The 25973-nt window shown below is 44.9% G+C and overlaps 1 protein-coding gene across 2 annotated transcripts in view; it reads right to left on the reverse strand.

Moving 5' to 3' along the window:
- Window positions 1-2526: 2526 nt before the first annotated feature.
- The window catches only part of TAF4 (TATA-box binding protein associated factor 4), a 71242-nt gene continuing 47795 nt past the window's right edge, over window positions 2527-25973 (reverse strand). For both annotated transcript variants that reach the window (XM_077252853.1, XM_077252852.1), the window contains 10 exons: window positions 22946-23035; window positions 22596-22829; window positions 17088-17235; window positions 16850-16964; window positions 16584-16753; window positions 14039-14169; window positions 10794-10919; window positions 9878-9934; window positions 9667-9786; window positions 2527-4363 (listed from right to left, as the gene is read on the reverse strand). In XM_077252853.1, coding sequence (XP_077108968.1) covers window positions 4196-4363; window positions 9667-9786; window positions 9878-9934; window positions 10794-10919; window positions 14039-14169; window positions 16584-16753; window positions 16850-16964; window positions 17088-17235; window positions 22596-22829; window positions 22946-23035 — 1359 coding nt within the window. In that variant the 3' untranslated portion in view covers window positions 2527-4195. The remainder of the gene's footprint in view (window positions 4364-9666; window positions 9787-9877; window positions 9935-10793; window positions 10920-14038; window positions 14170-16583; window positions 16754-16849; window positions 16965-17087; window positions 17236-22595; window positions 22830-22945; window positions 23036-25973) is intronic.

The following is a 25973-nucleotide window of genomic DNA, read 5'->3' on the forward strand; positions in this document are numbered from 1 at the left end:
GCTACAGGATTAGTAATGGATAGGAGTCTTATTGACGCATCTCCATTACTAAGTCGGCTTAATGTCACCTTACAATAGGAAGGTGACATTAACCCCTCATTACCCTGCTTGCCACCGCTACAGGGCTTGTGGGAAGAGTTGGGCAAAGTGCCAGAATTGGCGCATCTAACAGATGTGCCTTTTCTGGGCAGCTGCGGGCTGCTACTTTTAGGCTGGGGGGGGCGCCTATATCAATGGCCCCTTACCAGTCTGAAAATACCAGCCCCAGCTGTAAACTTTAGCAAGGCTGGTTGTCAAAAATGGGGGGGACCCCATGCCGTTTTTTTTTTTTTAAAAAGCGTGAAGACCCCTCTATTCTTGATAACAAGCCTTGCTGAAGCTGACAGCTGGGGGTTGCTGACCCCAGCTGTGAGTTTTGTCAGGCTGGTTATCAAAATTAGAGGGGAACCCACGCCACGCTTTTTTTTAAATTTATTTATTCATAGCGCAGGAGCGGCAGATGAAAACTCCCATCCGCCGCTCCTGCTTTCACTGTAATTAGCGGCTGTAGGTGTCAGATGATGGGATCAGTAGTCCCATCAGCTTACACCAGTGATCGGAGGTGAAGTTTACACCTCCGATCACAGCTGAGCGCTCCCTGTCTTCTGACAGCGGGGAGCCGCAGCTCTCTGACCAGTGGGGAGGATTTCCTCGCCGATCAGAAGCGGTATTTGCGGCGCTGTCATGCATAAGACTGGGGATCGGGTCCGCTCTGCTGGATGACAGGCTACATGGACGCATCATGCAGCCTGTCATTTAGATGTAGCAGAGCCAAGTGTGACATTACATCCGGCTGTCCTTGACTTTTCTGCAGCAAATGTGCTGTAAGAAAAGTCAACCTTGCGTATTTGCAGCATTTTTTCACCATCCATTCAAGTCAATGGGTGGAAAATGCTGAAAAAATGCTGGAAAAATACTGAAAGAAGTGACACGCTCTATATCGAAAAAACGCTGCAAAGCACAAAATCTCATAGGCTTTGATGGTACTGTAAACAGTTGAAAATTAGCATAAAAATGTAGCAAAAATGCCCTGTGTGAACTTACTCTAAGATGCACTTTTTAAAAAGAAAAAAAAAATCTTCTATCTGTCTTTTAGTCCGGAAGCAGCTTACTGTGATTGAGGAAAATGCTGTCACAGGGTCCTTCCTGAACGCGGAGAGGACAGTTCTATCTCCTCCTGCCCAGTACTGATCTGTGTGACCGCTGCACAACAGGAGAGAAAAGCTTAGTGGCACCTGCCCAGCGGCCAAGAAACTGAAGGATCTTTCAGGTCATGTGGTTAATCAAATGCCTGGAAGCAACTTCAAAGTGTGGTAATGTATGCATATATGAAGCAAAGCTATGTGTACATGTATGTATGCAGAGCTGTGTGCATGCCTATGCGCCAGAATTGTGTGTGTATACAGCAGTTTTGTTTATATGTGTGCACTGCAGAAAGTGCACATAATGTGCGTATTGTAAAGCTATATGTGTATAATACACAAGCTACAAGGAAACATCTCTATTTTACCCGTATGCATTAAAATTAATGGTATTGATGTCTCTACTTTTTTACACCTCTGGGACATTTTTAACTAGAGGGAAACATGTTTGTCCTATTTTCTGCTCTATTAACCTGGGGTGCGTCTTATAGTAAGGTGCGTCCTATAGTCTGAAAAATGCGGTATATTAGGGGACTGCCTAGAATACAATTCCTTGAGTAAGGTGCGTCCTATAGTCTGAAAATGCGGTATATTAGGGGACTGCCTAGAATACAATTCCTTGAGTAAGGCGTGTCCTATAGTCTGAAAAATGCGGTATATTAGGGGACTGCCTAGAATACAATTCCTTTATATTTTTGGCCACAAGATCAATAATATAATCAACATGGGTAGGACTGAAGTCACATGTCTGTAATAAACGGTTCCTGTTCAGACCACAATACCCAATCTGAACTGAAATCCTCATATAAGTCTATGAGGCTCTTCATTCAGGCCCGGAGACCCACGGACGAAATGGGTAACTGGGTATTGTGATCTGACCATGGACCATTTAATACAGATGTGCAAGTGCAGCCTTAGGGTATGTGCACAAGACGGTTTTTAGAGCCAGGCTCAGCCACAGATTCCACCCAGGAAAGTCTTCCTCAAGAAAACGCAAGAGGTCGATTTCCTAAGGCGGCTTTTCCAGTGGGTTTGTTCTTGTTCTTGCCCCTCTTACTTTATACTTTCAAGTCCCAAGAAGGTGCGCATCACTTCTTTTACTTTTGCAAGGTTTACTAAAAAGATGAAACCTGTGCACAGCAATATGGTTATGATATTGCTGTGCATTATGTCCATTTTATGGGCCTCTTTCCAAAAGACGCTGTGTAAACATATCCTTATGGTTACTCAATTCATTTTTATTTGGGGGTGGGGGGTACATTTTTTTTTCTCAAAACATTCCCCTGGAAGTCTGCAGCTTCATTTGTACGATGTGATGTAATAACTGATGCACATGAGACGTGGGTACAGATAAATTCGTTTTTAATAAAGGAGTTAATTTTCTTTCAATCCTATATAAAACAATAGCAATTAAAAACTTCATTTTTTTGAAAGTAATATATTTACATATGAACAAGTAACTGTGCAAAATGTACAAGAAAACAAAATGGAAAGACAAGATCGGCAGGCGGGGGGAGAGAGAGACGACGTGATGTAACAGCGGTCAGGTACAAATACTGATCAGAGTTCTGTGAACAAGGCAGAGAGTTCTGTAATAAGGGGACACACACAAAGCCAGACTATTTACACTCAGAAAAGTATTACCAATCGACAGTTTAATACAGTAACCTCTGAAAATAGAAAGAACCAATTAGTATATATTTATTTTTTTTTTGCAATAAAAAAATAGGTACAAAGACGGGGCTATTGCAGTGGCGACAGAAAGCTTGTCTCCAAAGCTTGCATACTGTTATTAATAAAATAATTATGGATTCTACATATTCATTTGTGGTAAAACGGGAGAATTTGTGTTATATTACCCTCCCCCCCATCATGTGCCAATATTATCTACAGTAACTACTAAAAAAAAATACAGCAAGCCATGTATAGACTTCACCACGTGTGTCACAGAACTTAAAAAAAAAAAAAAAAAGTTTAATTTAACCCTTACTGTGCAGCTAAAACACAGATTTCTCTGGTAGAGGCAGGGTGAAGCGCTCAACATAAAAGAAATAATAAAAAAAATAATAATATTAATAATAAACAGTGCAAGTAAAATATATATATTTTATATATTTATGTCATAAAATGTTACCTTCCTTTGTCATATAATCTTTGCAACTGCCCACAGGGTACATTTATTTTTTTACAAACAAAAAAAAGCATTGCATTGTTTTATTATTTTTTTTTCCAAAGTTTAAAATTCTTTTTTTTTTCCTACAGATAAAAACACTTTTTTAAAAAGTTTTATTGTGGAAAATTATTTTTTAAAATTGACGGTTTTATTTTTTCAACAACAAAAAAAAGGGGGAGGGTGATGAAATACACACAAATTAAAATAATAACATAAAAAACTGTAGATTGTTAAAATTTCAGAGGCGAAGAGGATTCTGGTCGTCTGTGCATCCCACGGCAGTAGAGGTGTCCGAGCAGATAAAACCAATAAATATGAAAAAGGAAGCAATGGAGGAGTAAGAGGAGGTGAAGAGGTAAGGGTGTCTTCCATCCGCAAAAAAAAAATGGCAAGGCAGAATTTCTCAATAACTCATCTGCAAAGATGGTTTAAATGAAGAATAAAAGGTGAAATTCCAATTCTTTGTTGAAATGGTTAAAAAAAATTTTTTTTAAAAGTTGAATCCGTTTATTAAAAAGGAACATGTTTTCCATATATGGCTTGTTTTGCAGGTGGCAGCTTTCCTCGTCGTGGGGGTTGTCCGTCCATCTGATGCAGTTCTCGGTGCAATTTGTGAAATCGGAGGTTTCAGTTATAAAAAAATTTTAAATTATGGAAGGATTTTGTGGGTTTAATGATTACCATATCATAAAACACTTTTGGGGTAGGAGGCAAAAAAAAAAATTAAAATCTAAAATAGTCCCAGCAAAAAAAGGTGGAGGGTGTCGTCTTTGCAAAAAAACAAAACAAAAATACCTTGATCTTTTCCATTTTTGTTTAGTTTTTTTTTCTGTATTTTTTTTCACTTAAGGAATGCTTTATATAGCAATAGTGAATGGCTTGTCTCTCGCTCGTTTTCCAAACAAAGTATGAGGTCCCTGAGATTGACTCGTGTTATCCTTTGTCTTGTAAACTGTCTGCTGCCACCTGCCCCCGAGCTGCTGGTGGGCGTTGTACTTGTGCTCGATGCCTGCGGAGACGGGAGGACACGCTTGGTTAGTGTGGTTACAACATGGCAGACCCCTATCTGTTAGAATACAAACTTCACAGCTTATGGGGTATTCCCAGCTTAAAGGGTCTCTGTCAGCACAGAATGACTGCTCAAACTAAGTCCTGCCTCTCAGTGCTTCCTGGCGGGACCAATTATTTCTATACACCTTCCCACCTGCTTGTTCTCCGCCCCCTCTTCTTTAATTGACAGCTCTCTCTTCGTAGAGTCAGAGAAGGGTGGAGATAGATGGAAACCGAGCAGGTGTGAAGTATAAAGGACTAGATGGTGGCCCGATTCTAACGCATCGAGTATTCTAGAATATGTATGTATGTATGTATGTATGTATCTATGTAAGTCGCGCTTAGCACAGCCACGTAGTATATAACACAGCCCACGTAGTATATAACAAGCCCACGTAGTATATAACACAGGCCACGTAGTATATAACACAGGCCACGTAGTATATAACACAGCATACGTAATATATAACACAGCCCACGCAGTATAGAACACAGCCCACTCAGTATATAACACAGCTCACATAATATATAACACAGCCCACGCAGTATAGAACACAGCCTACTCAGTATATAACACAGCTCACGTAGTATATAGCAGTGTGGGTACCATATCCCTGTTAAAAAAAAAAAAAAATGAAAATAAAAAAGTTATATACTCCGGCGTCCACCGATGCAGTCCCGATTCGCGCAATGCTGCCGCCAGCTTCTGTTCCCAGTGATGCATTGCGAAATTATCCAGATGACTTAGCGGTCTCGCGAGACCGCCAAGTCATCTAGGTAATTTCGCAATGCATCACTGGGAATGGAAGCTGGCGGCAGCATCGCGCACATCGGTGGACAGCGGAAGGTGAGAATAGCACAATTTTTTATTTTTTAAAAATACTATTGATGCTGCATAGGCAACATCAATAGTAAAAAGTTGGTCCGGGATGGGGCGACACACTGGCACTGACTGGAGGGGAGTAGGGAGGGGGCACTGACTTGAGGAGAGTAGGGAGGGGCCAATTCGCGGCCAGACTAAACCTGTCGCTGATTGGTTGCGGCCGGCCGTGACCAATCAGCGACGCGGGATTTCCGTTACAGACAGACAAACAGACGGAAGTACCCCTTAGATGATTATATAGATAGATTGGCCCCGCTGTGAAGCACCGAGCGCCTGTTCTTGACTTGATCACTCATTCTTGGCCGACAAGGTCCCTTTAAAAAGTGCTAGTATATTACTAGTACAGTACATGCCAAAAAGCTGTAATCAGTGTAGGTCCGACTTAATTTTGAGAAGGAAGATGGTGATTTAATTCTATGCCCTTCACCAGTTTTTGCTGCACAGTGGTACCCATCACCGGCCTAGAGCACCACTGTACAAGAAAAGCCTAGACGGTGACCCAATACTAAATCAGGATTTCAAAACAATCACTGTAGTGGTGGGGCCCCAAGAGGAGAAATAGTTCAAAATCAGAAAAGTCCTGGCTCTCACAGTAGGTGTAACCGTACTTTATTACATCACAGTTGGATCAGTGTGATATAATAAAGATATAAGGTTCCAGCTTCCGCAAGTGCCAGAACTTCCGGCGCTGGACACCGGAGAGAGCAGTGTTAGATGAGTATATTAGTACACGCATGCACATGTACATAGATTTAATTAAGAAGAATATAGATGGGAGAGCTTCTTTAATGGGAACCTGTCACCCCCCTCAGGCGTTTGTAACTAAAAGCCACCTTGTGCAGCACAAATGCAGCACTCTGACAAGGTGACTCTTTTAGTTATGATGCCTGCACACGCTGAAATAATCAGTTATAAAATGGGCCCCCTCTTACCCTGAAATCGCCAGGGAGGCGGGTCTTGCCTTCCTAATCAGACACAGCACAGCCGTCACTCCGGGCCTGTGGGCGCCGCCTCCTCTTGCTTCATTATCGTCCCCGGCGCCTGCGCATTAAGTTTTTTTTTCGGGCGTGCGCAGTTGCGCTGCCCTTTGTACTTACAGCGCAGGCGCCGGGGACGATAATGAAGCAAGAGGAGGCGGCGCCCGGCGTGCACAGGCCCGCAGTGACAGCTGTGCTGCGTCTGATTAGGGGTGAAAGACCCGCCCCGGGACGATTTCACGGTATGAGGGGGCACATTTTATAAGCGTTTATTTCAGCGTGTGCAGGGAGCATAACTAAAAGAGCCACCTTGTCAGAATGCTGCATTAGTGCTGCACAAGGTGGCTCTTTTAGTTACAAACGCCTGAGGGGGGTGACAGGTTCCCTTTAATACGTGTATGGAGGCAATTACTCACAGTTGCAATGTCTTAACGGTGACCTGTCACTTGCTCAAACAAATTGAGTTAGTACCCTGTAAAGATCCCTGAGCACCCCCCGATTCTGCCATTAAATTACAGTTTCAACCCCATCACGACATATGAAGTACATTTATGTCATACGATGCGTCCCCAACTTTGATGAAAGCTCCGGTGCTGAGCCTGCATCTTTTCCTGTGCATTACAGCTGATTTAATCAGCCGTCATGTGGCTTTACCAGCTGCAGGTGGAGCAGAACTACACCCGCGACTTAACAGATTAAATCCCGCTTTCAATCTCTGACAGCAAGATTTAACACCAAAACAGCCAAAAGAGAGTTGCAAATCCTGACCCTGGTGCCCCAGTCACGTGACCGAGGTCGCCAATGGATTATCATGACAGCCGGGGTCTGCAGCAGACCCTCATGACGGTAATTACAGACTGAGATCGAGATTTCTCTATACATAGAAGTGCTGAATTTGAAAGGCAGAATTACATTGTGGTTTTTTTTTGTCGCTGCAACATTGCAATAAAAAGTGATCAAAACATCGTTTCTACCCCAAAGTTGTATAATTTAAAGCGACAGCTCAGGGGAAAAAAAAAGCCCTCAGCCAGCCCCTGAAAGGTCAAAGCGCTCCCGGTCTTGGAAAACAGAAACAAATGCAAAAACGTTTTTTTCATACAAAATTTCAGATTTTGTTTTTCACCACTTAAATAAATAAACTATACAGGCTTGGTATCAGTGTACTCGTACTGACATGAGGAATCATATTGCCATATCGGTTTTACCATATAGTGAACATGGTAAATTAAAAGAATAAAAAATACCGTAACTAAAAATTGTTCAGTTGCACATTTCTCTACACTTGAAATTTTCTTCCTGTTTTCCAGTATACTGTATGGTAAAATTAATGGTGTGATTCAAAAGTACAACTTGTCCCGCAAAAAAACAAGCCCTCGTAAGGCAATATTGCTGGAAAAATAAAAAAAGTTATGGCTCTAGGAAGAACGGGAGGAACAACTAAGCCGAAAAAACGGAAACTGGCCATGTCGTGAAGGGATTAAGCTGCGTCACTCCATTGCAGAGATATTCAAATTTTTTGCTTCTGGAACACAATATGTGAAATCTCTGCTTGCAGTCCAGCTGGGTGCTCCTTCAGTCTTCTCTGGGTGCATGCGCTTTCACCCCTCTTTTACAAATACTGCCAATCACATCTCAGCAGATGTTACAGCAGTCTCAGATGCTACCGCACTATGATTGGCAGCATCTGGAAGGGAGTTGGGAAAGCGCACCACACAGAAAAGACTCTGAAGAAACGCCCAGCAGAGATTTCACATAGTGCGCTCCAAAGGAAACAAATGTGAATATCTCTGCAATAGAAAAAAGCAGCACAAAAAAGAAAAGAGTGGCAGAATCTGGGGAATTCAGGGATTTTTACAAGGTATTTAACCCAATTTTTTGAGCAAGCAACAGGTCCTTTTTAACTATTAACTGGAGTCTACATATTTTATATCTGTACTGAAATAAACATGTGTGTTATCTCAAGACATGTTCTATTATTGTTTTCTTACAGGTATATTGACAGTGCAACTGGGGAGACACCATTGGTACCTACACACCAAGACTCTGCTCTTTATCCACATGTAAACTTCAGATCTCAACTAACAAGTCAGGCAACCGGGGTTCAATCGTCTTAGCTCTTAAATTGGATTTCACGATCATAATATTGATGACTTCTCCTTAGAATAAGCAATCAATATCTGATTTTTGGGGTCTGACCATTAACACCCACACTGCCAGAAGCTATTTATATAGTTCCATCTGCCTCCACACTGTATAACTAGCATCCACTGTGCTCCGTATTACTGCATTGCTCCATGTGAATGGCACAGAACTTAAAGGGAATCTCTCAGCAGGTTTTTGCCATGTAAGCTGGTGACAGCATGAGGTAGGGGTTAAAACACAGATTTCAGGGATGCCTCTCTTATCAAGCATAGGCCTCTTTCACACTTCAGTCTTTTGGCGTCAGTTTGAATCCGCCGTTTTCATCAAATAGCGGATCCGCCATTTTTTTTTGGCGGATCCGCTATTTTCCCATAGACTTGCATTAGCGACGGATTGTGGCGGATGGTCGTCCGTTCCATCCGCCATGTGATGGATCCGTCGAAATTTGGCAGACGTCATCTAGACATATACGGACATTATAACGTTTTTTGTCTGCGCCGAAATGGCGGTTCGCGACGGATCCGTCGCGTCCGCCATTCCATAGAATGGGCGCCTATGGGCGACGGATCCGTCGCGACCGTTATTTGGCGGATCCGTCGCCCCAACCCGCTTTTTCAATTGCAAATGCTCCAAAAAGTAGATACTTTTCCCAGACAACCCCCAAGTAACGGATCCGTCAAAAAAACGGATCCGTTAGAACCGTTTTCTCAACAATTGTGATGGATCCGTCGATCCGTCACTATGTCGGAGCAGACTGACGCCAAACAACTGAAGTGTGAAAGAAGCCTTAGTGGTTTTGCTTGCTTACAATGATTATTTTAGCACCAGGAGCTTACCATTGCTGTGACTAGCTGGTCATGTGCCTCCTGACACGCCCCCTCCTGTGATAGGCAGCTCACTGTCTATGGAATTTGTGCGCAGAGCCTGGTGTGGGCGGGGGCAGCTTTCTCAGCTCTGCTTCATTGCTAAATCTAAAAAGTCTGATTGTATGAGTATGGCTGCACACAGTAAACTAAGTGATACATAGTTGGATTCAAATTCTCTTTGCCTACATCAGGCTGCTCTCAGATGAGGTAGCAAAAACCTACTGTCAGATTCCCTTTAAAATAGCCAACTCTGCTGGTTGAAAATTTTACTTCTCAGTCATGATGCCACTAAAACCCCACAAACAGGTGTTTAAATACTTTTCCATGTCTTGATCACTGACTCCTTGAACTCTAAATTCTAATTCCAGTAAAGGACTATGTGATCCCTACTTACCTCTGACCCTGACCCAGGACCCGGTGATTCCACTTTCCTCTTTTTTCGAGGACCAATAGCTGCTAACGCCGTTAAATTTGCATCCCTCTGCCTCATTTGCGCCAGTTCCTGCTGCTGCATCTATAAAGGAAGGAAGATACAGAGAATTATTAAAAAAATGAACTTCTGTAATCACAAGAACAAACAAAAAAAGTCATGATACTTGTCCTACCTCCTTGGCTTTCTGTTTAAGTCGTAACTGTTCAGGATCTTCCTGCCGTGATCGTGACTATGCAAGCAAAAAAAAGTAAAAGTGAGATTTCACTGAATACGGAAATATGCAAAACTGGCAATTCTCATTTCTACTCATTCCGAGTCCACTAAATCAATCATTTCTTGGTATATGGCAGTGAGAACCAGGGGTGGGCAATTCATTTTCTAGAGGGGCCATGTGAGACACTATGAATGTTGTGAAGAGCTGAACCAATAAGGCTAAACTTAGTTCAGATCAAAATAAATATATTAAAAGTAATAAAACATTGATATTAATCGATTTATTTTCTCATTTATATAATTTTATCACTTCATATTGAGCAGAACTAAAGTGTGTTGTCTATCTGCTACTGCAATACGTTACGTTAGGGCATATGCTAACATGTAATCTTTTTAGAAAAACGCAGGAAGAAAATCCTTCTACTCCAGTAATTCTGCTTTAAATGTAATAAACATAGTAAGGATCGCAGTCAATCAAGATACATTTATGATTTAATTTCTCCTATGTGTCTAGCGCTGTCACGATCTTTGTCTCCATCTTTGTTTCGGTCACAATCCCTCTTGGTTTCCATCTCCTCCTTATTGTCTTGCTCCTGCACTCGCTCACAATTCTTCTTTCTTTCCCTTCATTCTCCAGCGTTGTGTGGGCACCTGACCTGTGTCTAAGCATTAGTTCTACGCATCTACGCATGTCAGGTGCCCACTGAAATGTTGTTTAGTTGCATTTCATTTCCAGCCCTTTGGATGTCCAGGTCCATAGGCCAGACAGGAACATCTAAAATGCCTTATGGGGCCTGCGGGCCGCAATGTTCCCAGGTCAGGCTTCGACTTTTCCACCACCACAAGCAACTTTTGTACCTTCTGCGAACACAAACCTTAGCTGCTCGCATGAGAATCTCCCGCTCCTGCTCATCCTTCCTCTGCTTCTCTATATGGTCGAGCTGCTCGAAGAACTTGAGTTGTGTCCGAACGTCACTTGACTGCTCGTACCGGTCGTCATCCTGCAGACAGAATGCGAGACTGAAAAAAAAAGTCTACTATACCGAGCTAGTAAGCCATGGGCTACAGTAACACATGGGCCTTTTCATTAACCATGGCTTATACAAGGCTCTGCATTACAGGAGCTACAGCATCTACAGACAACACACTTTTTACCCCAATTTCGGCCCTTCTCGGCCTAGTCACACTTTATTATACAGCTGTAATTGGATGCCGTTGGTTATTAGAAAGTCATCCAGCTTTTTATACAATACTGATGTAGTGTCTGCCATTACTTCCTCTTACAGTAGGGCATTGCACAGTGTGACTGCTCTAACTGTAGAGAACCCCTCCCTATTTCAATGTCAGAATCACCTTTGCTCTACACATAATGAATGTACCATTCTCCTTAGTAAGGAAGGAATAAATCATGTGCCAGTCCTTTCTATTGACTATATACAGTGGGGCAAAAAAGTATTTAGTCAGTCAGCAATAGTGCAAGTTCCACCACTTAAAAAGATGAGAGGCGTCTGTAATTTACATCATAGGTAGACCTCAACTATGGGAGACAAACTGAGAAAAAAAAATACAGAAAATCACATTGTCTGTTTTTTTATCATTTTATTTGCATATTATGGTGGAAAATAAGTATTTGGTCAGAAACAAAATTTCATCTCAATACTTTGTAATATATCCTTTGTTGGCAATGACAGAGGTCAAACGTTTTCTGTAAGTCTTCACAAGGTTGCCACACACTGTTGTTGGTATGTTGGCCCATTCCTCCATGCAGATCTCCTCTAGAGCAGTGATGTTTTTGGCTTTTTGCTTGGCAACACGGACTTTCAACTCCCTCCAAAGGTTTTCTATAGGGTTGAGATCTGGAGACTGGCTAGGCCACTCCAGGACCTTGAAATGCTTCTTACGAAGCCACTCCTTCGTTGCCCTGGCGGTGTGCTTTGGATCATTGTCATGTTGAAAGATCCAGCCACGTTTCATCTTCAATGCCCTTGCTGATGGAAGGAGGTTTGCACTCAAAATCTCACGATACATGGCCCCATTCATTCTTTCATGTACCCGGATCAGTCGTCCTGGCCCCTTTGCAGAGAAACAGCCCCAAAGCATGATGTTTCCACCACCATGCTTTACAGTAGGTATGGTGTTTGATGGATGCAACTCAGTATTCTTTTTCCTCCAAACACGACAAGTTGTGTTTCTACCAAACAGTTCCAGTTTGGTTTCATCAGACCATAGGACATTCTCCCAAAACTCCTCTGGATCATCCAAATGCTCTCTAGCAAACTTCAGACGGGCCCGGACATGTACTGGCTTAAGCAGTGGGACACGTCTGGCACTGCAGGATCTGAGTCCATGGTGGCGTAGTGTGTTACTTATGGTAGGCCTTGTTACATTGGTCCCAGCTCTCTGCAGTTCATTCACTAGGTCCCCCCGCGTGGTTCTGGGATTTTTGCTCACCGTTCTTGTGATCATTCTGACCCCACGGGGTGGGATTTTGCGTGGAGCCCCAGATCGAGGGAGATTATCAGTGGTCTTGAATGTCTTCCATTTTCAAATTATTGCTCCCACTGTTGATTTCTTCACTCCAAGCTGGTTGGCTATTGCAGATTCAGTCTTCCCAGCCTGGTGCAGGGCTACAATTTTGTTTCTGGTGTCCTTTGACAGCTCTTTGGTCTTCACCATAGTGGAGTTTGGAGTCAGACTGTTTGAGGGTGTGCACAGGTGTATTTTTATACTGATAACAAGTTTAAACAGGTGCCATTACTACAGGTAATGAGTGGAGGAAAGAGGAGACTCTTAAAGAAGAAGTTACAGGACTGTGTGAGCCAGAAATCTTGATTGTTTGTTTCTGACCAAATACTTATTTTCCACCATAATATGCAAATAAAATGATAAAAAAACAGACAATGTGATTTTCTGGATTTTTTTTTCTCAGTTTGTCTCCCATAGTTGAGGTCTACCTATGATGTAAATTACAGACGCCTCTCATCTTTTTAAGTGGTGGAACTTGCACTATTGCTGAATGACTAAATACTTTTTTGCCCCACTGTATACATATAATATACACATATTACATATATCAACATTAAACATCACCTGTCATGTGTTTGCCTGTGCGGCCAACTTAGACAGATCGTTCTGTAATGTTATACTGCCACATTCAGTTTTTATCATTCTACAAAGTTTTGTGTCATCAGCAATGTCTGACACTACTCTCAATCCCATCCACATGGTCATTAATAAAAGAATTGGGCCTAACATGGATGGGACTCGTGGTCCCCACTGCCCCCAGTAGATCCTTGTGGCCCCCACTGCAGATAACCTTGAGGTCCCCCCACTGCTCCCAGTACAGATCTTTGCGATTCACACTGCTCCTAGTATAGATCCATGTGGTTCCCACTGCCCCCAGCCAGTACAGATCCTTGTGGCCCCCACTGCTCACAGTACAGATCCTTGTGGTCCCTACTGCTCCCAGAACAGATCCTTGTGGTCCCTACTGCTCCTGGTACAGATCCTTGTGGTCTCTACTGCTCCCAGTACTGGTCCTTGTGATCCCTACTGATCCCAGGACAGATCCTTGTGGTCCCTACTGCACCAAGGACAGATCCTTGTGGTCTCTACTGCTCCTAGTACAGATCCTTGTGGTCTCTACTGCTCCCAGTACAGATCCTTGTGATCCCTACTGCTTCCAGGACAGATCCTTGTGATCCCTACTGCTTCCAGGACAGATCCTTGTGGTCTCTACTGCTCCCAGTACAGATCCTTGTGATCCCTACTGCTCCCAGTACAGATCCTTGTGATCCCTACTGCTTCCAGGACAGATCCTTGTGATCCCTACTGCTTCCAGGACAGATCCTTGTGGTCTCTACTGCTCCCAGTACAGATCCTTGTGATCCCTATTAATCCCAGGACAGATCCTTGTGGTCCCTACTGCTCCCAGTACAGATCCTTGTGGTCCCTACTGCTCCCAGTACAGATCCTTGTGGTCCCTACTGCTCCCAGTACAGATCCTTGTGGTCCCTACTGCTCCCAGTACAGATCCTTGTGATCCCTACTGCTTCCAGGACAGATTCTCGTGGTCCCTACTGCGCCCATATTTCAGAACTATTTTTATTAAACAATTCACCTTATGAGAAATGTTCTTTTGCTGAGCCGTTTCTGAGATTTTCTCTACAATGTTCTGAAGCCGCTGTTGTGTAGCATGAGAGACATAACCGACCACGTCGGGGTGAATTTCTGTAATGCCATGTTTTTTACCTAGAGAAAAAGAAAAAAAAAAGTGTTAAAATTAGGCAACGTTTCTTAAAAGGGTTTTCCCCTTCACATTAAATGCCCTAAATATATTTTCTTTAAACAAAATATGGCCCCATTTGTGGGATTAGTGGGGCGAATTCATTAGGTATATTACAGACAGGAGGCTGTCCAGATCCTGGTTGAGTGTATGCAGTATGCGTTTTGCTTCACCTTCCTGAGCAGCGCTCTGCTGCAATCCGCCCATGTTCTGGTTCCCATAGAGGTCTGTGAAGTCTATTGATGTACAAGCAAACTGCTCCCCCAGACCCCTCACAAAGCTCTTAGAGTCTTTAAAGGGAACCTGACAGCTGACACCTGCTGCCCGATCCACAAGGAGCATGTATCAGGTTACTGGCTGTATAATATCAGCCATGGATGTCTAACTCTGAAATGCTGTTGGTTACAGAAAAAATATACTTTAAGAGCCACCAGGGACCAAGCCGCACAGGAGACTATTGTGACAGGGGCGTCCCCCTGGCAGGTCTCCCCCTACATGGACCTGCAGGGACAGACCCGTCACTCAAACGATGCAGCGTTTCAGAGTCAAACATACATGGCTGAAATCATGCAGTCAGTGCCTGATACCTGCTGTCTGTAGATAGGACAGCATGTGTCCGCTGTCAGATTACCCTTTACCCCCAAGGGTGGTTTGCACGTTAATGACCGGGCCAATTTTTACAATTCTGACCACTTTATGAGGTTATAACTCGGGAACGCTTCCATGGATCCCGGTGATTCTGACATTGTTTTCTCGTGACATATTGTACTTCACGTTAGTGGTAAAAATTTCTTTGATATTACCTGCGTTTATTTGTGAAAAAAACGGAAATTTGGTGAAAATTTAGAAAATTTTGAAATTTTACAACTTTGAATTTTCATGCCCTTAAATCACAGAGATATGTCACATGTTTATTTACATCAGTCTTTTTGATTGCATGTTTATTCCACTTTTTGTTCGGCAGTATGATAATAAAGCATTGTTTTGGTGTCTTTTTTTTTTTTTACCGTGCTCACTGAAGGGGTTAACTAGTGGGACAGGTTTATAGGTCGGGTCATTACGGACGCGGCGATACTAAATATATGTATTTATTGTTTTTTTTTATTTCCATAAAGATATGTGTTTATCTCTCTCTCTCTCTCTATATATATATTTTTTTTTTTGCATTGTCCCAGGGTGGGACATCACTGTATAGTGTCAGATTGCCGATCTGACACTGACGGCTCTCTGCAGGCACTGACAAGCCACCTCCCTGCAGGACCAAGAAGGACCCCACGGCCATCTTGGATCCGGGGGTCTGCTGCAGGCAGGGAGAACCTCAGAACAACGCGATCACATCACGTTGTTCTAAGAGTCTCAGGGAAGCACACAGGGAGCCCCCTCCCTGCGCGATGCTTCTCTATGCCATCGGAACTCTGCGATCTTGTTTGATTGCAGTGTACCAGGGGTTAAAGTGCCGGGAGCGGTCCATGATGACGTACTGATCACGTATGACGTACTATCCCGTCCAAGGGAATTAAGTCCCAGGTCACATGGACGGGATAGTACGTCCGATGGCAGAAAGGGGTTAAGGGTAACCTGTCATCAGGTCTTTGCTTCCCCATTTGAGAGCAGCATAATGTACAGACCCTGATTCCAGCAATGTATCACTTACTGGGCTGCTTGCTGCAGTTTTGATAAAATCACTGTTTATCTGCTACAGATGTAGCAGTTCTCTAATGCTGAGCTCTGTATAACCCCACCCACACCTGATTGGCAGTTTTCTGTATACACTGTGCATAGGCAGAAAGCTGCCAGAGTTGGGGGCGGGGTTACACAGAACGCAAATATGGAGGACAACATGGCAGCAAATATATTTGTCCTCTAGTGATAATCTCATGCTGATAAAACAGTGATTTTATCAAAGTTACAGCAAGAAGCCCAGTAAGTGACACAGCTGGAATCAGGGTCTACTTCTACATTTTGCTGCTCCCAGATTAGGTGGCAAAAACGTGACAGCAGATTCCCTTTAAATGAATGTACAGGACTCGAAAAACAGATCTGCTTTTTTTTTTCTAAAAACAGCGCCCCCTTCTATCCACTGGTTGTATGTGCTTCTACAGCTCAGCTGTATTTACTTAAAAAAAACTGAGCTGCATTACTGGGCCCAACCTGAACACAGATAATGTGATGTTTAGAAAACAGCCATATTTTTCTTCTTCTAAATAACCAAATCCCCAAATTGGACGGCAATTTGGTGGGACCCCCTTGCGTGTTACAGAATCCTAACATGGGCTCTACTCGATAGCAGACTCCTTTACAATCAGAATAATCATATATCAAAGCATTGTGTAGAAAACAAGTCAGTGGCTCCGGAAAAAAAAGCAAAATTGTGACTTACCGATCTCTAGTATTCTTCGCTGTAGTAATGACGGTAAAAGGAACGTCTCGTCCTTACAGGACCGCGTTAGCGTGCCCACCAGCTCAGAATTTGTGGCCAATATCCGCGCGCTTTCCTCAGACAGGTTCACGCCGGCCATGGACGCTACATCATTAATATCATCGTCATCTCTGGGGACAGAATATTAAACGGTGGTTAGTAAAAGGTGCGGCTATCTGCAAAAATTAGGAAAGGGATCAAACACCGCCATTTTAGGCTCAGCTCACCTAAATGATCCTCCCCCCGGCTCTTTTAATTTATTCTTCTGTATCGCAGCCGCCTGCGCCGACATCGTGGGAAAGGTTTTGTTTCCGGTTATGATGGTTGGTTTCACTACTGGGACTGTGGAAAAAATGCACAAGAGCATTACAAAACCTACCGCGTCTACAAATATCTAGTGTAAGTCAGTATAAGACCGCCAAAACAGAAAGCTGCGACTTGTAGTGCGCCTGGGTGAAGACTCACCTGTCTGCAGCGGGTTTAACTGTATTTGTTGCTGAGTAGTGACCATTAACCGGCTTTGAGGTTGTCTAAGTGCTACCATGGGCGTCGGGGTCAATGTGACCTGTGGCTGCCGTACCACTGCTCCCGCTTTATGTGCCTGCTGGATTACCTGCAGGGAGAAGAAGAGGAACGTCATAGGCCACAAATCCCTATCTGAGCGCACAAAGATGCCGCCATCTTATTTTTATTTGTTTTACTCCCTTATATAACACAATTATTTCCCCAGGGCTTTACAGATATCATCACTGTCCCCATCGGGGCTCACAATCTACATTCCCTATCAGTATGTCTTTGGAGTGTGGGAGGAAACCGGAGAACCCGGAGGAAACCCACGCAAACACGGAGAGAACATACAAGCTCCAATTCAATACTTCAGGAATAAAACCAGCCCTCAACTGTATGAGATGGTTTATCGAGGCCCGTATTCCACATTTTTGGACAGGTAAAAGCAAATTTTGGTGCATGCACATTTTACATAAAAAGATTTGGCTTTTGTTTTTACGCTGCTCTCGTCCTCTTTTGGGGCCAGCTGAGACCTGACACAATTACTTGAAGTCTCGCCAGACATTGGAATAATATCTCTAAGAGTTCCGAGCTGGCGAAGACATCTGTGTGTGGTGCATGGACATCCTAAAATTTGCCACATTTATTAAGAGCTGTGCGCGTCCAAATAATAATAATAATATTATTAGGAAACACCTCCAATTAGAAATGTTGTATAGTTCTTCTGATTCGCTCCGTCGCTTAACCCATGTAGGTATCCATGGGCAACCACTAATAAAGTGACAATTAGTTGTTAATGGTCGTAACCATGGATACCTAAGCTACTGCACTGCCCTGCACATAGGGCAAGTGCAATAGCGAATCAGAAGAACTATACTACATTTCTAATTGGAGGTATTTGCTAATATTATTATACCTACAACATGTTGGGATAGGATCTTGGAGATGGGAATACACATTCAAGTCAAGTCAAGGACAGAAAGACTGTCTCCATCAGTCCCATAGAGGAAGTTGGAGCAGTGGTCATGGATGGACACTACTGCTATAGTAAGGAGTTTGGTACCCCACCCCGTCTCTGGGGGCCCAGATAGAGGAAAGTGGAGTAGTGGCTATGGATGGACACTACTGCTATAGTAGTAGGAAGTTTGATACCCCCACTGTCTCTGGGGGCCCAGATAGAGGAAGGTGGAGCAGTGGCCATGGATGGACACTACTGCTATAGTAAGGAGTTTGGTACCCCCACTGTCTCTGATGACCCAGATAGAGGAAAGTGGAGCAGTGGCCATGGATGGAAACTACAGCAATAGTAAGGAGTTTGGTACCCCCACTGTCTCTGGGGGCCCAGATAGAGGAAGGTGGAGCAGTGGCTATGGATGGACATTACTGCTATAGTAAGGAGTTTGGTACCCCCACTGTCTCTGGGGGCCCAGATAGAGGAAGGTGGAGCAGTGGCCATGGATGGATACTACAGCAATAGTAAGGAGTTTGGTACCCCCACTGTCTCTGGGGGCCCAGATAGAGGAAGGTGGAGCTGTGGCCATGGATGGACACTACTGCTATAGTAAGGAGTTTGGTACCCACCCCGTCTCTGGGGGCCCAGATAGAGGAAGGTGGAGTAGTGGCTATGGATGGACACTACTGCTATAGTAAGAAGTTTGATACCCCCACTGTCTCTGGGGGCCCAGATAGAGGAAGGTGGAGCAGTGGCCATGGATGGACACTACTGCTATAGTAAGGAGTTTGGTACCCCCACTGTCTCTGATGACCCAGATAGAGGAAGGTGGAGCAGTGGCCATGGATGGAAACTACAGCAATAGTAAGGAGTTTGGTACCCCCACTGTCTCTGGGGGCCCAGATAGAGGAAGGTGGAGCAGTGGCTATGGATGGACATTACTGCTATAGTAAGGAGTTTGGTACCCCCACTGTCTCTGATGACCCAGATAGAGGAAGGTGGAGCAGTGGCCATGGATGGAAACTACAGCAATAGTAAGGAGTTTGGTACCCCCACTGTCTCTGGGGGCCCAGATAGAGGAAGGTGGAGCAGTGGCCATGGATGGACACTACTGCTATAGTAAGGAGTTTGGTACCCCCCCACCCCGTCTCTGGGGGCTCAGATAGAGGAAGGTGGAGCAGTGACCATGGATGGACACTACTGCTATAGTAAGGAGTTTGGTACGATCCCCCCACCCCGTCTCTGGGGGCCCAGACAGAGGAAGGTGGAGCAGTGGCCATGGATGGACACAACTGGTATAGTAAGGAGTTTGATACCCCCACTGTCTCTGGGGGCCCAGATAGAGGAAGGTGGAGCAGTGGCTATGGATGGACACTACTGGTATAGTAAGGAGATTGGTACTTCCACTGTCTCTGGGGGCCCAGATAGAGGAAGGTGGAGCAGTGGCCATGGATGGACACTACTGCTATAGTAAGCAGTTTGGTACCCCCCCTGTCTCTGGGGGCCCAGATAGAGGAAGGTGGAGCAGTGGCCATGGATGGACACTACTGCTATAGTAAGGAGATTGGTACTCCCACTGTCTCTGGGGGCCCAGATAGAGGAAGGTGGAGCAGTGGCCATGGATGGATACTACAGCAATAGTAAGGAGTTTGGTACCACCCCCCTGTCTCTGGGGGCCCAGATAGAGGAAGGTGGAGCAGTGGCTATGGATGGACACTACTGCTATAGTAAGGAGTTTGGTACCCCCACTGTCTCTGGGGGCCCAGATAGAGGAAGGTGGAGCAGTGGCCATGGATGGATACTACAGCAATAGTAAGGAGTTTGGTACCCCCACTGTCTCTGGGGGCCCAGATAGAGGAAGGTGGAGCAGTGGCCATGGATGGACACTACTGCTATAGTAAGCAGTTTGGTACCCCCCCTGTCTCTGGGGGCCCAGATAGAGGAAGGTGGAGCAGTGGCCATGGATGGACACTACTGCTATAGTAAGGAGATTGGTACTCCCACTGTCTCTGGGGGCCCAGATAGAGGAAGGTGGAGCAGTGGCCATGGATGGACACTACTGCTATAGTAAGGAGTTTGGTACTCCCCCCCCCCCCCCCCCACCCCGTCTCTGGGGGCTCAGATAGAGGAAGGTGGAGCAGTGACCATGGATGGACACTACTGCTATAGTAAGGAGTTTGGTACGATCACCCCACCCCCCACCTCCCCTCTGGGAGCCCAGACAGAGGAAGGTGGAGCAGTGGCCATGGATGGACACTACTGCTATAGTAAGGAGTTTGATACCCCCACTGTCTCTGGGGGCCCAGATAGAGGAAGGTGGAGCAGTGGCTATGGATGGACACTACTGGTATAGTAAGGAGTTTGATACCCCCACTGTCTCTGGGGGCCCAGATGGAGGGAGGTGGAGCAGTGGCCATGGATGGACACTACTGCTATAGTAAGGAGATTGGTACTTCCACTGTCTCTGGGGGCCCAGATAGAGGAAGGTGGAGCAGTGGCCATGGATGGACACTACTGCTATAGTAAGCAGTTTGGTACCCCCCCTGTCTCTGGGGGCCCAGATAGAGGAAGGTGGAGCAGTGGCCATGGATGGACACTACTGCTATAGTAAGGAGTTTGGTACTCCCACTGTCTCTGGGGGCCCAGATAGAGGAAGGTGGAGCAGTGGCCATGGATGGATACTACAGCAATAGTAAGGAGTTTGGTACCCCCACTGTCTCTGGGGGCCCAGATAGAGGAAGATGGAGCAGTGGCCATGGATGGACACTACTGCTATAGTAAGGAGATTGGTACTTCCACTGTCTCTGGGGGCCCAGATAGAGGAAGGTGGAGCAGTGGCCATGGATGGACACTACTGCTATAGTAAGCAGTTTGGTACCCCCCTGTCTCTGGGGGCCCAGATAGAGGAAGGTGGAGCAGTGGCCATGGATGGACACTACTGCAATAGTAAGGAGTTTGCTACTCCCCCCGTCTCTGGGGGCCCAGATAGAGGAAGGTGGAGCAGTGGCCAAGGATGGACACTACTGCTATAGTAAGCAGTTTGGTACCCCCACTGTCTCTGGGGGCCCAGATAGAGGAAGATGGAGCAGTGGCCATGGATGGACACTACTGCTATAGTAAGCAGTTTGGTACCCCCACTGTCTCTGGGGGCCCAGATAGAGGAAGGTGGAGCAGTGGCCATGGATGGACACTACTGCTATAGTAAGGAGTTTGGTACGATCCCCCCACCCCCCCACCTCCCCTCTGGGGGCCCAGACAGAGGAAGGGGGAGCAGTGGCCATGGATGGATACTACAGCAATAGTAAGGAGTTTGGTACCCCCACTGTCTCTGGGGGCCCAGATAGAGGAAGGTGGAGCAGTGGCCATGGATGGACACTACTGCAATAGTAAGGAGTTTGCTACTCCCCCCGTCTCTGGGGGCCCAGATAGAGGAAGATGGAGCAGTGGCCAAGGATGGACACTACTGCTATAGTAAGCAGTTTGGTACCCCCACTGTCTCTGGGGGCCCAGATAGAGGAAGGTGGAGCAGTGGCCAAGGATGGACACTACTGCTATAGTAAGCAGTTTGGTACCCCCACTGTCTCTGGGGGCCCAGATAGAGGAAGATGGAGCAGTGGCCATGGATGGACACTACTGCTATAGTAAACAGTTTGGTACCCCCACTGTCTCTGGGGGCCCAGATAGAGGAAGGTGGAGCAGTGGCCATGGATGGACACTACTGCTATAGTAAGAAGTTTGGTACCCCCACTGTCTCTGGGGGCCCAGATAGAGGAAGGTGGAGCAGTGGCCAAGGATGGACACTACTGCTATAGTAAGAAGTTTGGTACCCCCACTGTCTCTGGGGGCCCAGATAGAGGAAGGTGGAGCAGTGGCCAAGGATGGACACTACTGCTATAGTAAGAAGTTTGGTACCCCCACTGTCTCTGGGGGCCCAGATAGAGGAAGGTGGAGCAGTGGCCATGGATGGACACTACTGCTATAGTAAGCAGTTTGGTACCCCCCCTGTCTCTGGGGGCCCAGATAGAGGAAGGTGGAGCAGTGGCCAAGGATGGACACTACTGCTATAGTAAGCAGTTTGGTACCCCCCCTGTCTCTGGGGGCCCAGATAGAGGAAGGTGGAGCAGTGGCTATGGATGGACACTACTGCTATAGTAAGGAGTTTGGTACCCCACACTGTCTCTGGGGGCCCAGCAATTGAACCCAGAGTGATTATATATTTATCCTTGTTTTGTGGATGGGTGATAAATGTATTTAGTGACATTAGTCCGTCTAAATTTTTTGTCTACCCTGGTCAGTGGGGTTACCTAATGCAGCAACTCTCCAACCGGGACATGGACATCTTTCTATTACAAAATGGAAGGCTGTGCTTCACAGCCAAGCTGGTACCCGGATGGATGAAAGTCTAATGATTATTCCATAACCGCCATTATGACTTGCACTTCTTGAACGTTAGACTGGTTCATAACCAAGCAGAAAATCAGATTATACATGTGATGTCCCTATGGCTTACGTACCAGTGGGGTTGGCTGTCCAGGTTTGGCCTGTGCAGTATGTGCAAGGCTGATGACTGGCTGCTGTAATGTATTTGTGACGGTGGCAGTGGTCTTGCCGGCTGTGCGTTGCACAGAGCTGTTTAACATGACTGCGGTGAGGGTGGTCGTGGCCTGCGTGGGGGGCTGCTGCTGCTGACTCTGTTGAATGAAGGCTGCAGAGTCGGGCGTCAGCTGGCGCAAGGCAGGGAGGCTCCTCTGTAAGAAAATTAAAAAACAAAAAATGTTAATATTCAGAGACCGCATGACCCAACCACATAGACCCCGTAATCACTTATAGAGTACAGCCAGGAAGACTGAGGGCCCCGGCTCACCTTCAGAAAAGGCACAAGGTAAGGTTGAGGTGAAGAATTTAGCTCTCTGTATAATCTACTGGTAAAATCCTCCGCTTCGATCTTCCCGTCCTGCGAGGAGAGCACAGTTGTCTTAGCAGATCAGTTACATAAGGCGGCAAGGGTTGTGTAATACACCACAGGTACACAAATACAGCTAATTACTAACACTGCGCGCTGGGTTGTCAGAAAGACCCTGGAAGTTTCAGCTCTGGCTGAAAACAAGATCTCCAGACAATAACAACCACCATGCACACAAAAATAAGATCATAACAAGAAATTAATTAAAAGTGCTCACAATGCTTTTTGTTATTTTGAAAGCATAGCTATTTTAAATTTTGGATACATCATGCTTAAATGTGCTGATGATCCATGGCAGTCAGAGTACTGATACCCAGCAGCAGACCAGAGGTTAAATGATCGGTTGCCTTTAAGCTTTTTCATATATTATACAAGCATGCAAAGTCCAGTATAGAAGCGTACAGAAAGGGGGGAAAAACCCCATCATGATGGCATGGTCACCAGCAGTAAGCTCTCCCCCGTTGCAACTACAGGGGCCTCTTCATTACTGCTTCTGGGATTTTTTACCTTTGAGAATCCTTACAGTGCACAGTGCACGCGATGTGAGGATTCACAAGTCTGCAGTCACAAACAGTGACTGTAGTCATGTAGCCTAAGGCCGGACAACCCCTTTATGTCACACAATCAGTTTTCTATGACTGATATATATATATATATATATATATATATATATATATATATATATATATATATATATATATATATATATATTTGCCTTAGGAGTACAAAATCTGTCATAATAAGAATATTATTATTGTGCGTGTGTGTGTGTGTGTACACACTACAAGTAGTATTCAACAGATAGTAGTATTCAGCAGATTTAGCAGGTTTACACATTTGGAATTAACTTGGCATTGTGACATTTGGACTGTAGATCAGCCTGGAAGTGTGAAATGCACTGCAGCAAAAAAGAATGTTATTTCTTTGTTTATTTTTTTTTTTAAATTGGGAAAAGTCTTTTCAGAGGGTCATTTATTATTCAACCCCTCAACCCACCAGAATTCTGTATAATAATAATAATAATAATAATAATAAAGTATTAAGAAGTAGTTCAGGCACAAAGAACAATGAGCTTCACATGTTTGGATTAATTATCTCTTTTTCCAGCCTTTTCTGACTATTTAAGACCCTCCCCAAACTTGTGAACAGCACTCAAACATGGTCAACATGGGAAAGACAAAGGAGCATTCCAAGGCCATCAGAGACAAGATCGTGGAGGGTCACAAGGCTGGCAAGGGGTACAAAACCCTTTCCAAGGAGTTGGGCCTACCTGTCTCCACTGTTGGGAGCATCATCCGGAAGTGGAAGGCTTATGGAACTACTGTTAGCCTTCCACGGCCTGGACAGCCTTTGAAAGTTTCCTCCCGTGCCGAGGCCAGGCTTGTCCGAAGAGTCAAGGCTAACCCAAGGAAAACAAGGAAGGAGCTCCGGGAAGGTCTCATGGCAGTGGGGACATTGGTTTCAGTCAATACCATAAGTAACGTACTCCACCGCAATGGTCTCCGTTCCAGACGAGCCCGTAAGGTACCTTTACTTTCAAAGCGTCATGTCAAGGCTCGTCTACAGTTTGCTCATGATCACTTGGAGGACTCTGAGACTGACTGGTTCAAGGTTCTCTGGTCTGATGAGACCAAGATCGAGATCTTTGGTGCCAACCACACACGTGACGTTTGGAGACTGGATGGCACTGCATGTGACCCCAAGAATACCATCCCTACAGTCAAGCATGGTGGTGGCAGCATCATGCTGTGGGGCTGTTTCTCAGCCAAGGGGCCTGGCCATCTGGTCCGCATCCATGGGAAGATGGATAGCACGGCCTACCTGGAGATTTTGGCCAAGAACCTCCGCTCCTCCATCAAGAATCTTAAGATGGGTCGTCATTTCATCTTCCAACAAGACAACGACCCAAAGCACACAGCCAAGAAAACCAAGGCCTGGTTCAAGAGGCAAAAAATCAAGGTGTTGCAGTGGCCTAGTCAGTCTCCTGACCTTAACCCAATTGAAAACTTGTGGAAGGAGCTCAAGATTAAAGTCCACATGAGACACCCAAAGAACCTAGATAACTTGGAGAAGATCTGCATGGAGGAGTGGGCCAAGATAACTCCAGAGACCTGTGCCGGCCTGATCAGGTCTTATAAAAGACGATTATTAGCTGTAATTGCAAACAAAGGTTATTCCACAAAATATTAAACCTAGGGGTTGAATAATAATTGACCCACACTTTTATGTTTAAAATTTATAAAAATTTAACTGAGCAACAAAACTTTTTGGTTTGTAAGATTTATGCATCTGTTAATAAATCCTGCTCTTGTTTGAAGTTTGAAGGCTCTAACTTATTTGCATCTTATTAAACCTGCTAAATCTGCAGGGGGTTGCGTACTACTTTTAGGCACTAATATATACACACACACACACACACACACACACACACACACACACACACACAGTCATGGCCAAAAGTATTCACACCCCTGCAATTCTGTCAGATAATACTCAGTTTCTTCCTGAAGATGATTGCAAACACAAATTCTGGTATTATTATCTTCATTTAATTTGTTTTAAATGAAAAAAACACAAAAAGAATTGTCCTAAAGCCAAATTGGATATAATTCCACACCAAACATAAAAAACAGGGTGGACGAAAGTATTGGCACCGTTTGAAAAATCATGTGATGCTTCTCTAATTTGTGTAATTAACAGCACCTGTAACTTACCTGTGGCACCTAACAGGTGTTGGCAGTAACTAAATCACACTTGTAGCCAGTTGACATGGATTAAAGTTGACTCAACCTCTGTCCTGTGTCCTTGTGTGTACCACATTGAGCATGGAGAAAAGAAAGAAGACCAAAGAACTGTCTGAGGACTTGAGAAACCAAATTGTGAGGAAGCATGAGCAATCTCAAGGCTGCAAGTCCATCTCCAAAGGCCT

The sequence above is a fragment of the Ranitomeya variabilis genome, chromosome 4 (assembly GCF_051348905.1).
Source record: "Ranitomeya variabilis isolate aRanVar5 chromosome 4, aRanVar5.hap1, whole genome shotgun sequence".
NCBI lineage: Eukaryota > Metazoa > Chordata > Amphibia > Anura > Dendrobatidae > Ranitomeya > Ranitomeya variabilis.